This window comes from Rhinatrema bivittatum, chromosome 7 (assembly GCF_901001135.1).
Source record: "Rhinatrema bivittatum chromosome 7, aRhiBiv1.1, whole genome shotgun sequence".
Lineage (NCBI taxonomy): Eukaryota > Metazoa > Chordata > Amphibia > Gymnophiona > Rhinatrematidae > Rhinatrema > Rhinatrema bivittatum.
Window position 1 is genome coordinate 152,756,441 of NC_042621.1, and position 13,096 is coordinate 152,769,536.

The 13,096-nt window shown below is 43.6% G+C and overlaps 1 protein-coding gene across 4 annotated transcripts in view; it reads left to right on the forward strand.

The window, feature by feature from the left end:
* SHLD2 (shieldin complex subunit 2) overlaps positions 1-13,096 on the forward strand; it is a 202,111-nt gene that overhangs the window by 146,263 nt on the left and 42,752 nt on the right. For all 4 annotated transcript variants that reach the window (XM_029609425.1, XM_029609427.1, XM_029609428.1 and 1 more), the window contains one exon: positions 405-539. In XM_029609425.1, coding sequence (XP_029465285.1) covers positions 405-539 — 135 coding nt within the window. The remainder of the gene's footprint in view (positions 1-404; positions 540-13,096) is intronic.

A 13,096-nucleotide genomic window follows, 5' to 3' on the forward strand; every position in this document is an offset into this window, starting at 1 on the left:
TTTCCCACTAGATAGAGCAGATATGCGTACCTATTCATGGTTGCAAAATACAGAGCTTATATGGCCAAGTATCTTCTAAAGAGACAAATCAGCCTATTCTACTCAAAAAGTTGAGTAAGTTTAAATCCTCCCTTTGGTATGCAGGGTAGACATGTGTTGTACAACTTCAACCTGAAAAATAACGTTTAAATTAATAGTAAAATCTTTTTAAATTCATTCTATAAGTGTATCAAATAAATCTTGCCTAGCATTTCTCCCAGTCTCCTTGGAGGCTATCGAAAAGCTGTGTGCTACTGCAACTATTTACTGATAGGCTCTGCAGGGGATTAGAGAACAACCAGCTATGCTGCATGTATTAGCAAATCCCATATCAGTGAGTAGTAATTGCTTCTTTTCTTGTGCAGAGTCTGTATACCTTTACAAAGGACAAAAGCAAAGGAAAATTATTCTAACGGTAGAGCAAGTCAAAGGTCAACCTTATACTCTGGTGCTGTGGGGCACTGCAACTGCCTGGTACCCTCAGATCCAAAGAAGGAAAGGTAAGTTCAACAGAGCTTTGGTACATATCACCCAAAAATTATCTACTTTTACTATCCACCGTATTTAGTGAGGGCCACAATCTTATGCATAAATAAATGTCTCCTTGACTGTGTAAGACTGTTTTTTTATTCAAAAATATATTTGTCAGTAGTGGAGGCTTTGGGTGCACTAGTAGAGAATATCATGATGTGAGATGATGGCAGAACTTTCATTTGTGCTAGGAAGAAAATCTCTAGAGTCCTGTTTATATTAGTATTAAAAATACCCAATGAATTATTATCTTTGTTGTATTTTTTTGAGGGGAATGTTAAGGAATTGTTTTTAATTCTTTTTTTTTATTTTTAAAGTATTTCTTAATCATCTGCCTAGATTTTGGTAGTGGTAATATATCTAGTGAGGGTAGTGATGCCAGAAAGACTCCCAGTCTTTCTCTGTGAATCAGCTTATTTTATAGGTGCTTTTGTGTAGACTAAGCAGAATTAATTCAGGAACAGTTCTTGCTCTGGATGTACTATTGTCTCTCAGAAGAAATTTCTAAAAGAATACCAATTAGGCAGCTGGATGGAAATATGCTTTCAAACACTCTAACATTGCTCTCCTTTCCTTTACATGACTGACATTACATATCTCACTTCTCTTCCTCCTAAGCTAAATTGATCATTCCAGTCACCCACACTACTTAAACGGAATACTGGTTCACCACATTCCTGCTCCATCACCAAGTCCAAGCCATGCTACATCTATTATTGTAATGGTTTAAATTTATCTTAAACAAAGCAAATCCCATTGTATTTTGTAATCATCACAAGGTTATATCCAGAGTACAAGATAACACTGTCATTTCACAACAGTTCAAACATGAATATTTGATCTTAGTACAAGAGACCTGTACATAAGGTTAGCTGAAGCCAACCAGGTGTCTGTCATAAGAACTAAGGCAAAATGTTTGCTGATCTAGTAACTGTTACCAGGCACATAATAGTCTTTCTTACCATGGAGAATGGAGTAGATTTCAGACCAATACATAAAGTCAAAACTCAAAGGGGTCTAGTAGATAACATTTTTCAATGAAGGAATTTTACAGCGGGCTGAGTGGAAAGAAGACACGTACATACGAGGTGCGTGATCTGATGTCCACACTGCCATTCATAATGTAGTCTTTATTCTGACTGCAAGGCTTACCAGCTGCAAATTTTACCTGTAAGCAAAGGGCATAGCAGCATGATATTCTAGATAATACCCTTTCTACCTTGAAGGTTCACTAATGAGTGACATTCTTTGACATTCAGTGACTATGATGGAATACATGCATCAATATTATCACAAATCAAACTGCTGTATTAGTGATTGTTATAGTTTATTTATTTATTTATTTAACAACTTTTCTATACAGTCGTTTAGTAGTGCACCATCACAACGGTTTACAGTTAGGCACAAATAGATTTGGTTTGGTTTCTAAATTATCCATAGGGTGCCAGTGTTGTATGGTTACATAGTTCAATCATATACTCTAAATGGGGAATGGGTTGTGGTTACCATTTATGATTGTTAGGATAATCATATGTTTATACTGTCTTTCTAATTTAATATTTAATTATGATAAAATTAATAAAAATGAGCAATTCTGCTTTTTATAGGTGACTTTCATCTGTATGTATGTGTTGTTAATTCAGCTACCTCACTGTGAAATGCTGTTTTGAAGAGCCATGTTTTTAAGCCTTTTTTGAAGAGTTTTAATTCTTTCATTAGTCTTAGTTCTAGTGGTAATGTGTTCCATAATAATGGTCCTGCCAAAGATAGTGCGCTCTCTCTAACTTGGGTCAACTTTGCTGTTTTGACTGAGGGTATGGTTAGCAGAGCTTTGTTGGCCAATCTGAGACTTCTTTGAGGGACATGTAATCGTAGTGCGGTGTTTAGCCAGTCAGCATTTTCGTCATTTATTAGTTTATGAACTGTGCATAGTGTTTTAAATTGCACTCTTTGTTCTATTGGGAGCCAGTGTAAATCCGCAAGTGTTTGGATGATATGGTCTCTTCTGCCTTTCCCGGTAAGTATTCTGGCAGCCGAGTTCTGTAGTATTTGCAGGAAAAGTGTGTTATAGTAGTCCGTGCTAGCAAATATTAATGCTTGTAGTACTGTACAAAAGTGTGCCTGATTTAATAAGGGTTTTAGTCTTCTAAGAACCATTAGTTTGGCGTAGCCTTCTCTCACTATGTGTGTTGCTTAAGGCTCGGTTCCGTGTCTATAATTACTCCTAGGTTTCTAGCTTTATCAGTTAACTCTACTGATTTGTCATTTTTAAGTTTGATGGGATTTTGAATTCTTTCAATGCTTTTTCGTTCCAGATGTATAAATTCTGTTTTTTCAATGTTGATAACTAGTTCCATTTGGTTTAATAGTTGTTTTATTATGTCTAGGTATAACATTGCAAAATTCAGTGTTTTTTCAATTGATTCTTCAACGTGTAGGATTAATTGAATGTCATCAACATATATGTAGTGTATGATTCCTAGACCAGCCAGTAGGTGGCAGAGAGGGAGCATGTAAATGTTAAATAGTGTCGCCGAGAGTGCTGAACCCTGGGGGACCCCTGTCTTTAGTTCGATCTTGTCTGATATTGTGTTTTTTATCTGTACCTGCATAGGTTTTCATGTATTCAAATTATACATTCTATCATCAGTATGACTTTTTGTTACATTATTTGTAATTGGGATTAAATGGTGCATGTTTTTCTTGTTTTTCTAAAATATGATTTTACAGTGATTTTGGAGGTCAGCAAGCAGACTTGTTTTTAGAGAAAAGGGCAGAATTAAGGACTGAGAATTATGCAGTCCTTATACTTGTGCGGGTAACTTAATTGTAGTTTATAATGATAAATAAAATAAATAATAATAAGAAAGAGATACAGAGTATAGAAGAGAACTTCCAATGTGGATGTTGCCCTTGGCTTAACAGTGCCAGTCAGGAGATATAACGTGCATAGATACTGAAGCTATTAGACCAATTCATGGCACACTAAACCTTACAAGAAATCTGTATCCATTGTGCACTGTTAAATATTTCTAAAGCTCATTGTGCATGGATTACATTGTTTATTTTTAGTATTTTTGCATTGTTTTGGACTACTTACTTGCACTTTTGCTGCCCAGGGAGACTCCATATTAATAAGAGACACAGGAAATACCCCATGGACATGGGATAAGATTGTTTTATAGTAACTATGTTGTCAGAAATAACATTACATACATACAGACACAGAATGGACAATCCAGAGTCTCTATAAACCAATCAGATACGATTATGCATGTGCTAGCATTTGTGAGTAATGTGTCTGCTCGCCAAGCAATCAGAGAATTGTAAGGGATCAACTTAAAAATATATATAAATAATTTTCTAATAAAATTTTAATTGAAATAGATTCATTAGTTGCTGAATGTATTTCTAGATGCATATATATTTTTTTTTTCTGTTAAATTTTATGATCAAGTTGTGGTATGTTATTTTTTTCCCATAAGTGAGTTACTATAGCACCACTGACAGGAGTCGAGTGGCACCTTATAGACTAACCAATTTATTAAATCATGAGTTTTCAAGGACAGAGTGTTCTTTGTCAGATGCATGAAGTGATGTGCAAGAGATGGGTAAAATCTATACAGAACAGAGAGAAGGCATTGAATTAGGCAGGACATAGTGTGGAGAGAGTGTTTCACGCTGGAGTGCTCCTTTGAAGTTTCTCTGTAGGAGTATGGCAGCCTTAAAGTCAGATAGAGGATGTTCAGGAAGGTTGAAATATTCTCCTACTGGTTTCTGAATGTTGCCATTTCTAATGTCTGATTTATGTCCATTTATTCTTTTCTTTAAGATTGACCTGCTTGTCCTATGTTATCTGTGTGTAAACAAAACTTGCTATGAAAACGGACTTGTCTAATTTATAGTGACTTTCATATAGTGCCGCAACCAGCTTATGGCTTTTTTCGTATGATAAGCCCTGAGAAAGCACTAGGGCTTTATAATCATGAGGTCACTTAAGAAAACAGAGTTCATAGATTCTTCAACGCGAAGTTATCAAATGCACTTATCTGAAAGAAGTCCACATAAACCTTTTCTTTGCGTTCAGTAGTCAATCTGACACTGCAATGTTTCGGAGCAGTGACTCCTTCCTCAGAGTGACTCGGCGTCTGTGTGTGTGTGTGGACAGTGGTGGACTAATCTGTGCAGAAAGATAGAAAGTTCTTTAGCTACTATTACAAAGTCTTTGAAGGTGACTAGTAGATATGGAAAGAACACCTACTTGTTTCTGAGTAATGCTGGTCAATTAACTACTATATATTAAATAAACTACTATACATTAAATAAATACTATACATCTAATAAAGATTCTCTTAGTAGTGCGGTCAGATAACGCTAGACATCTGTTGCTGCAATGTAAGTAAGTTAAATTATTACAAGACTGTGTAATATGAAACTGTATTACATCTAGTATCTTGATGAATCGAGAGAAACTGGAACTCTGGATTCGCTGTACTTACATTCTTGGTGCTGTGAGCTACCTGTTGTGGCTAGAGTAATGTGCCCTTAACTGACAAGCGGCCGCTCTCTGGACACCATTTTTAAAGGGAATTCCGCCAACTGACTAGATTGACAGCCGGAAAAGATGTTGAAGTGCTGTGTGATTTGTTGGGCAAGTGATGCTTAAATACTTGCATGTTCTCAGTCCACACTCCATTTTTCGAAACCCACCGATGTTTGCTTATTCTAGAGGTCCAAAAATTAAACAATATGTAGTCAAAGCAGCACCTACAGACAGAAGACCTAGCGTCACGGAAGGACAAAGTCCATGTGGCAAACATTCCTTTTGTGAACAAGCACATAGAGGCACTCAATGGCAAGACCCCAATAGTGGCATCAACATCGATTTGAAATGTGATGTAAATTGTAACACAGATTATGTTATCTACGCTCTTCAATGTCCATGTTTGAAAATTTACATAGGTCGCATCAAGCATAAAATTTGCACTCGGCTTACAGAACATAGAAGATGCATTAATAACAAAGATATAAAGGCGCCCTCAGTACAAAATTGAATCAACACAGGACATACTTTTGAAGATTTCACATGGATAATTTTGGAACACATCCATCCCCTCCGTTCCATAGAACCATCAGGTCTAAATGATAAAATTGCGTAGTTCTCGTTGATATGACTAATATGGGGCTTCCCATTTATTGTTTACTTTAGTATGTAGCCCATGTAACCTGCCATACACCGAAACTGGTGACGCAGCACTTGACATCATTTCTGGCTGTAAATCTAGTCAGTCGGTGAAATTCCCTTTAAAAATGGCGTCCAGAGAGCGGCCGCTTGTCAGTTAAGGGCACATTACCCTAACCATGACAGGTAGCTCACAGCACCGAGAATGTAAGTACAGCGAATCCAGAGTTCCAGTTTCTCTCGATTCATCAAGATACTAGATGTAATACACAGTTTCATATTATACAGTCTTGTAATAATTTAACTTACTTATGTTGCAACAACAGATGTCTAGCGATAGCTGACCGCACTACTAAGAGAATCTTTATGAGATGTATAGTAGTTAATTGACCAGTATTATTCAGAAACAAGTAGGTGTTCTTTCCATATCTACTAGCCACCTTCAAAGACTTTTAATGGTAGCTAAAGGACTTTCTATCTTTCCGCAGAGATTAGTCCACCACTGTCCACACACACAGATGCGAGTCACCCTGAGGAAGGAGTCACTGCTCCAAAACATTGTAGTGTCGGATTGACTACGGAACACAAAGAAAAGTTAATGTGGACTTCTTTCAGATAAGTGCATTTGATAACTTCGCGTTGAAGAATCTATGAACTCTGTTTTCTTAAGTTACCTCATGATTATAAAGCCCTAGCTCTTTCTCAGGGCTTATCATACGAAAAAAAGCCATAAGCTGGTTGCAGAGCTATAAGAAGGTCACTATATTATTTATGTATTTATTTATTTATTTATTTATTTGTCATGTTTTGTATACCGTTATTCGGTTTCGCCATCAGAACGGTTTACAGCATTTGGTACATGTGTTAATTAAAGACATCAGTTTTAAATCGGTTAGTTAAATACATCAGTTATTTAAATACATCGGTTTTATAGTTCTGTGCATTGTTATGGTTAGATGGTGTAACATGTGCTAGTACACATTGGGGGGGGGGGGGGGTTACAGGGTGAGGTACTTGGGTAGAGAAGGAACTGGGATGGGTCAATTTGGTGGTTAGTGAAACAGATTTCCAAGGTTGAGAATATAGATAGGAAGCAGTTGGATAAACATTTTAGGCTAGTTCAAAGCAAAACATGGTCTTCGAGATTTGAGTGGATGTTGATATGATGTTACTCATGGGGTGGACAGTTGCTTCTTGCTGCTGGTCCTTTTTCATAGCAAGTTTTGTTTACGCACAGTTTGCTTGTTCATGCTGGGGCGGATTTTCAGAGCCCTGCGCGCCGGTGCACCTATGTTCAATAGGCCTACCGGCGCGCGCAGACCCCGGGACTCGCGTAAGTCCCGGGGTTTTCCGAGGGGGGCGTGTCGGGGGTGTGGCCCCGATCCGCGCGGCGTTTTCGGGGCGGGACATAGCGTTTCAGGGGCGGGCCCGGGGGCGTGGTTACGGCCCGGGGCGGTCCGGGGGCGTGGCCGCGCCCTCCGGACCCGCCCCCAAGTCGCGTCCCGGCACGCTAGCGGCCCGCTGGCGCGCGGGGATTTACGCCTCCCTCTGGGAGGCGTAAATCCCCCGACAAAGTTAAGGGGGGGTGTTAGACAGGGCCGGGCGGGGGGGTTAGGTAGGGGAAGGTGAGGGGAGGGCAAAAGAAAGTTCCCTCCGAGGCCGCTCCGATTTCAGAGTGGCCTCGGAGGGAACGGAGGTAGGCTGTGCGGCTCGGCGAGCGCCGGCTATACGGAATCGATAGCCTTGCGCGCACCGATCTCGGATTTTAGCGGATACGCGCGGCTACGCGTGTATCTACTAAAATCCAGCGTACTTTTGTTGGCGCCTGATGCGCCAACAAAAGTACGCCAAATCGCGCTATTTGAAAATCTACCCCGCTATGTTTTGGGTGTTTATTTAATAATGTCCTATGTTATCAGCAGAGGACCATTGCTGGCAGGTATTAGTGTATACATTGGAAGAAGAGCAGGTGAATGAGCCCTGGATGTTGTAGTTGATGATGTTGGGTCCCACAATGGTGTTGTCTCAGTTAATATTTATTTATTTAAACATTTTAATACTGTCGTTCCAAAAGAAGATCACAGTGGTTTACAGTATTAGCTTTCATATTCATAGTCAATGATCATATGCTTTGTGTTAACAATTCAACACCTCAGGTTTATTTCTTCTCTTTGCTTGTTTTTCTGCGTTCTCTATTGATTTCGGTGGTTTTCTCATCCTGTGATTGTTTCAATGGGGCAAATCAACTCCACTTTTATGGTGTGCTAGGTTATGGCTGTGAATAGAATTTGTAATTAACTTGCTTCAGGTGTCACTTCAGGCGTGCACAAAGGGACAAGCTCCTTTCTCGTACTCCTTTGTGCGCGCACCAAAGGGCACATGCCTGTCAGTGCAAGCACCTTCAGCGTTGTAGCCACTCTCTTGAGTCTGCCGGCGGTGGAAGTGGGTGGGCACCAGGTGGTGGGCAGGCTGACTGAGGGGCTGATGGATTGGCGCTGGCACCCACCTGAGTAGCTTTCTGTCTCTGTGGGGGACGGGAGCACCTTCCACATGCTTCCCGTGCTGCTTTCAGGTGCCAGTGACCGGGCTATCCTCTCTCCCTTCAAGCGGCGATGCATCCACTCTCTTGAGTCTGCCGGCAGTGAAGGTGAGCGGCCGAGGAAGGGGCCGATGGATTGGCGTTGGCACCCACCTGAGCAGCTTCCTGTCTCCATGGGGGGCAGGAGCGAATTCTGCACACTCCCCGCACTGCTTTCAGGTGGGCAGGGGCCGGGCTGCCCTCTCTCCCTTCAAGCAGCATTGCAGCCATTCTCTTGAGACTGCCGGTGGAGGTGGGCAGGTGCCAGGCGGTGGGAGAGCCAAGTGAGGGGCCAGTGGATTGGCGCCAGCACCTACCTGATCATCTTCCTGTCTCCTTAGGGGGGGGGGGCAGGAGCGCCTTCCGCACGCTCCCCATGCTGCTTTCAGGTGCTGGTGGCCGGGCTGTGCCCTCTTTCCCTTCTAGCAGCGTTGCAGCCACTCTCTTGAGTCTGCCCGCGGTGGACAGAGCTGGCATCAGGGTTTCTGGCAGGGTCTGGTTCCTGAGTAGATGTCATGCTTGCTAGTGAGTATCTCTTTGAGGTTGGGGGTGCTGTTGGTAGGCCAGGATAGGCTTGCCACCCATGACCAGAGGGTGGTATCATTGTCCAATATGGGTTACAGATCCTTGATGATATGTTTCAGTGATTTCAGCTGAGAGCTATAGGTAACAACCAAAGGTATTCTGGGGTTTTTTTGGGCGGGGATGATCCTGTAGCAGAGTGTGCCTGGGTATTTGTCTGGCTCTGTTGATTTGTTTTCTTACCTCATTGGGTGGGTACTAGGGATGTGCATTCGGATTGACCGCATATGGAAAACGCAACTCAAATTTTTTTTTTAACTTAAAAAAAAGATGGGGCGTATACGAGCAGATTTCCGACATAAATGAACATAGATATGTCGGATACGGCGAATCGCCATGCGCGCGCTTTCTCGCCGCCATTACCTGCGACTCGAGCTCGGAGCCCCGGATTACCTGAAAATGGCGGCGCCCCTGCGGTAACCATGCCAACCTGTCTGACCCTGTCCTGTGAGTCTCAGTGACTCACAGGAAAGGGTGGGACAGGTCGGCATGGATACCGGAACGCAGCGAATCTGCGTTCACCTTTTCAGAGAAGCACTGAATGCAGCGAATCGCGCTGTCATTCCGTGCTTCTCTGAGGATTTCCTGACGAGCCAGCAGCACTATAAAAGCAGCAGCAGCACGAGGACTGACGGACATTTTCAGCGATTCAGTGGGGAGGTGGGATTGGGATCGTGCTGGGTGGGCTTAGGCAGGCTGAGGCAGAGAAGATAGCAGAACCCGATTTGATAGACAACACAGAACAGAACCAGATTTGATAGACAACACAGAACAGATTCTTTGTTAGGGAAAAAAAAAAAGAACATTCTTATTGAGTGAGTCTGTACATTTTATCCTGGGCAGTGCCAGGCAGGGCTGGCAGTACTCTGCCTCATATTTGCTATTTTTAAACAGACTTAAAAGCATTCTCCTTGAGTGGTTCAGTGCTGGCTGGGCAGCAGTTCCAGGGCTGGGAGTACTCTGCCTCATATCTACTTTAGTTCTATGTGCACTGCAGTGCACACAGACAGACACATTCCGTGCATTGCCAGGCAGACAGTGAGGCAGTGGGCATTGTAAACAGAGTGAACATTGCCCTTCAGCGAGTCTGTTACATTTGCTATTTTTAAACAGACTTAAAAGCATTCTCCTTGAGTGGTTCAGTGCTGGGTGGGCACTGGGCAGCATTTCCAGGGCTGGGAGTACTCTGCCTCATATCTACTTTAGTTCTATGTGCACTGCAGTGCACACAGACAGACACATTCCGTGCATTGCCAGGCAGACAGTGAGGCAGTGGGCATTGTAAACAGAGTGAACATTGCCCTTCAGCGAGTCTGTTACATTTGCTATTTTTAAACAGACTTAAAAGCATTCTCCTTGAGTGGTTCAGTGCTGGGTGGGCACTGGGCAGCAGTTCCAGGGCTGGGAATACCCTGCCTCATATATACTTTAGTTCTATGTGCACTGCAGTGCACACAGACAGACACATTCCGTGCATTGCCAGGCAGACAGTGAGGCAGTGGGCATTGTAAACAGAGTGAACATTGCCCTTCAGCGAGTCTGTTACATTTGCTATTTTTAAACAGACTTAAAAGCATTCTCCTTGAGTGGTTCAGTGCTGGGTGGGCACTGGGCAGCAGTTCCAGGGCTGGGAGTACCCTGCCTCATATCTACTTTAGTTCTATGTGCACTGCAGTGCACACAGACAGACACATTCCGTGCATTGCCAGGCAGACAGTGAGGCAGTGGGCATTGTAAACAGAGTGAACATTGCCCTTCAGCGAGTCTGTTACATTTGCTATTTTTAAACAGACTTAAAGCATTCTCCTTGAGTGGTTCAGTGCTGGGTGGGCAGCAGTTCCAGGGCTGGGAGTACCCTGCCTCATATCTACTGAAAAGGAAGCTTGTTCTCTGTGCACTCACTGCACACACACAGACACATTCCGTGCATTGCCAGGCAGGCAGTGAGGCAGTGGGCATTGTAAACAGAGTGAACACATTCTCCTTCAGTGGTTCAGTGCTGGGTGGGCAGCAGTTCCAGTGCTGGGAGTACCCTGCCTCATATCTACTTTAGTTCTATGTGCACTGCAGTGCACACAGACAGACACATTCCGTGCATTGCCAGGCAGGCAGTGAGGCAGTGGGCATTGTAAACAGAGTGAACATTGCCCTTCAGCGAGTCTGTTACATTTGCTATTTTTAAACAGACTTAAAAGCATTCTCCTTGAGTGGTTCAGTGCTGGGTGGGCACTGGGCAGCAGTTCCAGGGCTGGGAGTACCCTGCCTCATATCTACTGAAAAGGAAGCTTGTTCTCTGTGCACTCACTGCACACACACAGACACATTCCGTGCATTGCCAGGCAGGCAGTGAGGCAGTGGGCATTGTAAACAGAGTGAACACATTCTCCTTCAGTGGTTCAGTGCTGGGTGGGCAGCAGTTCCAGTGCTGGGAGTACCCTGCCTCATATCTACTTTAGTTCTATGTGCACTGCAGTGCACACAGACAGACACATTCCGTGCATTGCCAGGCAGGCAGTGAGGCAGTGGGCATTGTAAACAGAGTGAACATTGCCCTTCAGCGAGTCTGTTACATTTGCTATTTTTAAACAGACTTAAAAGCATTGTCCTTGAGTGGTTCAGTGCTGGGTGGGCAGCAGTTCCAGGGCTGGGAGTACCCTGCCTCATATCTACTGAAAAGGAAGCTTGTTCTCTGTGCACTCACTGCACACACACAGACACATTCCGTGCATTGCCAGGCAGGCAGTGAGGCAGTGGGCATTGTAAACAGAGTGAACACATTCTCCTTCAGTGGTTCAGTGCTGGGTGGGCAGCAGTTCCAGTGCTGGGAGTACCCTGCCTCATATCTACTTTAGTTCTATGTGCACTGCAGTGCACACAGACAGACACATTCCGTGCATTGCCAGGCAGGCAGTGAGGCAGTGGGCATTGTAAACAGAGTGAACATTGCCCTTCAGCGAGTCTGTTACATTTGCTATTTTTAAACAGACTTAAAAGCATTCTCCTTGAGTGGTTCAGTGCTGGGTGGGCACTGGGCAGCAGTTCCAGGGCTGGGAGTACCCTGCCTCATATCTACTTTAGTTCTATGTGCACTGCAGTGCACACAGACAGACACATTCCGTGCATTGCCAGGCAGACAGTGAGGCAGTGGGCATTGTAAACAGAGTGAACATTGCCCTTCAGCGAGTCTGTTACATTTGCTATTTTTAAACAGACTTAACCGCATTGTCCTTGAGTGGTTCAGTGCTGGGTGGGCAGCAGTTCCAGGGCTGGGAGTACCCTGCCTCATATCTACTGAAAAGGAAGCTTGTTCTCTGTGCACTCACTGCACACACACAGACAGACACATTCCGTGCATTGCCAGGCAGGCAGTGGGCATAAACAGAGTGAAGATTGGCCTTCAGCGAGTCTGTTCAATCTGCTATTTTTAAACAGACTTAACCGCATTGTCCTTGACTTGGTCCGTTCATTTTGTTATTTTAAACAGACTGAGCATTCTTCTTGAGTGGGTCTGTTAATTTAGTTATTTTAAACTGACCGAACATTATTATTGTGGGACAGTGGGCAGTGTTACCACTAGTACTCATTGACATTAAATCCATAATGTCAGGGAAAGGGAGATGCAAGCGACTTAGTGGGAATGGCAGCGGAGGCACCGCAAAAGACACCAGCGCAACACCACCAGTACAGGTAAAAAGGCAACTGTCGCAATCAAACGTCTTTGTAGGGGATGGCAGTTCCATGGCAAAAAAAAAGAAATCAGACCATGAAACTTTGCAATCGCCAGCACCTGTTTCTGGCACTGTAGTTTTGGAGGAGAGTGAAGAGGAGGGCAGAGTCTAGCCAGACAAAAGTTACACACCCAAGAGCATCCAGGGGACAGAAGTGTCCTGCAAAACTTTGCGGTGACAAGGTAGCGCTGGCACTGTTAGCTTCTGATTCAGAAGAAGAATCTTCTTGGATGGGATTCTCATCAGAAACGGAAGATGTTATACCTGAGCAATCTTCGGTAGAATTGTCAGTTAGTCCTGTTTTAGCCTCCACCTCCAGAAATCTGCGGCAGGGGAGACATTCCACTGATATCGAGGAGGAGGAAGAGCTGTCAGAAGGGAGACAGAGGGTGACTGTTGCCCCCGCTGGCATTGCTTCGCCGGGTGCAGTGGGTGCACCACCCACACCCAGTAGTA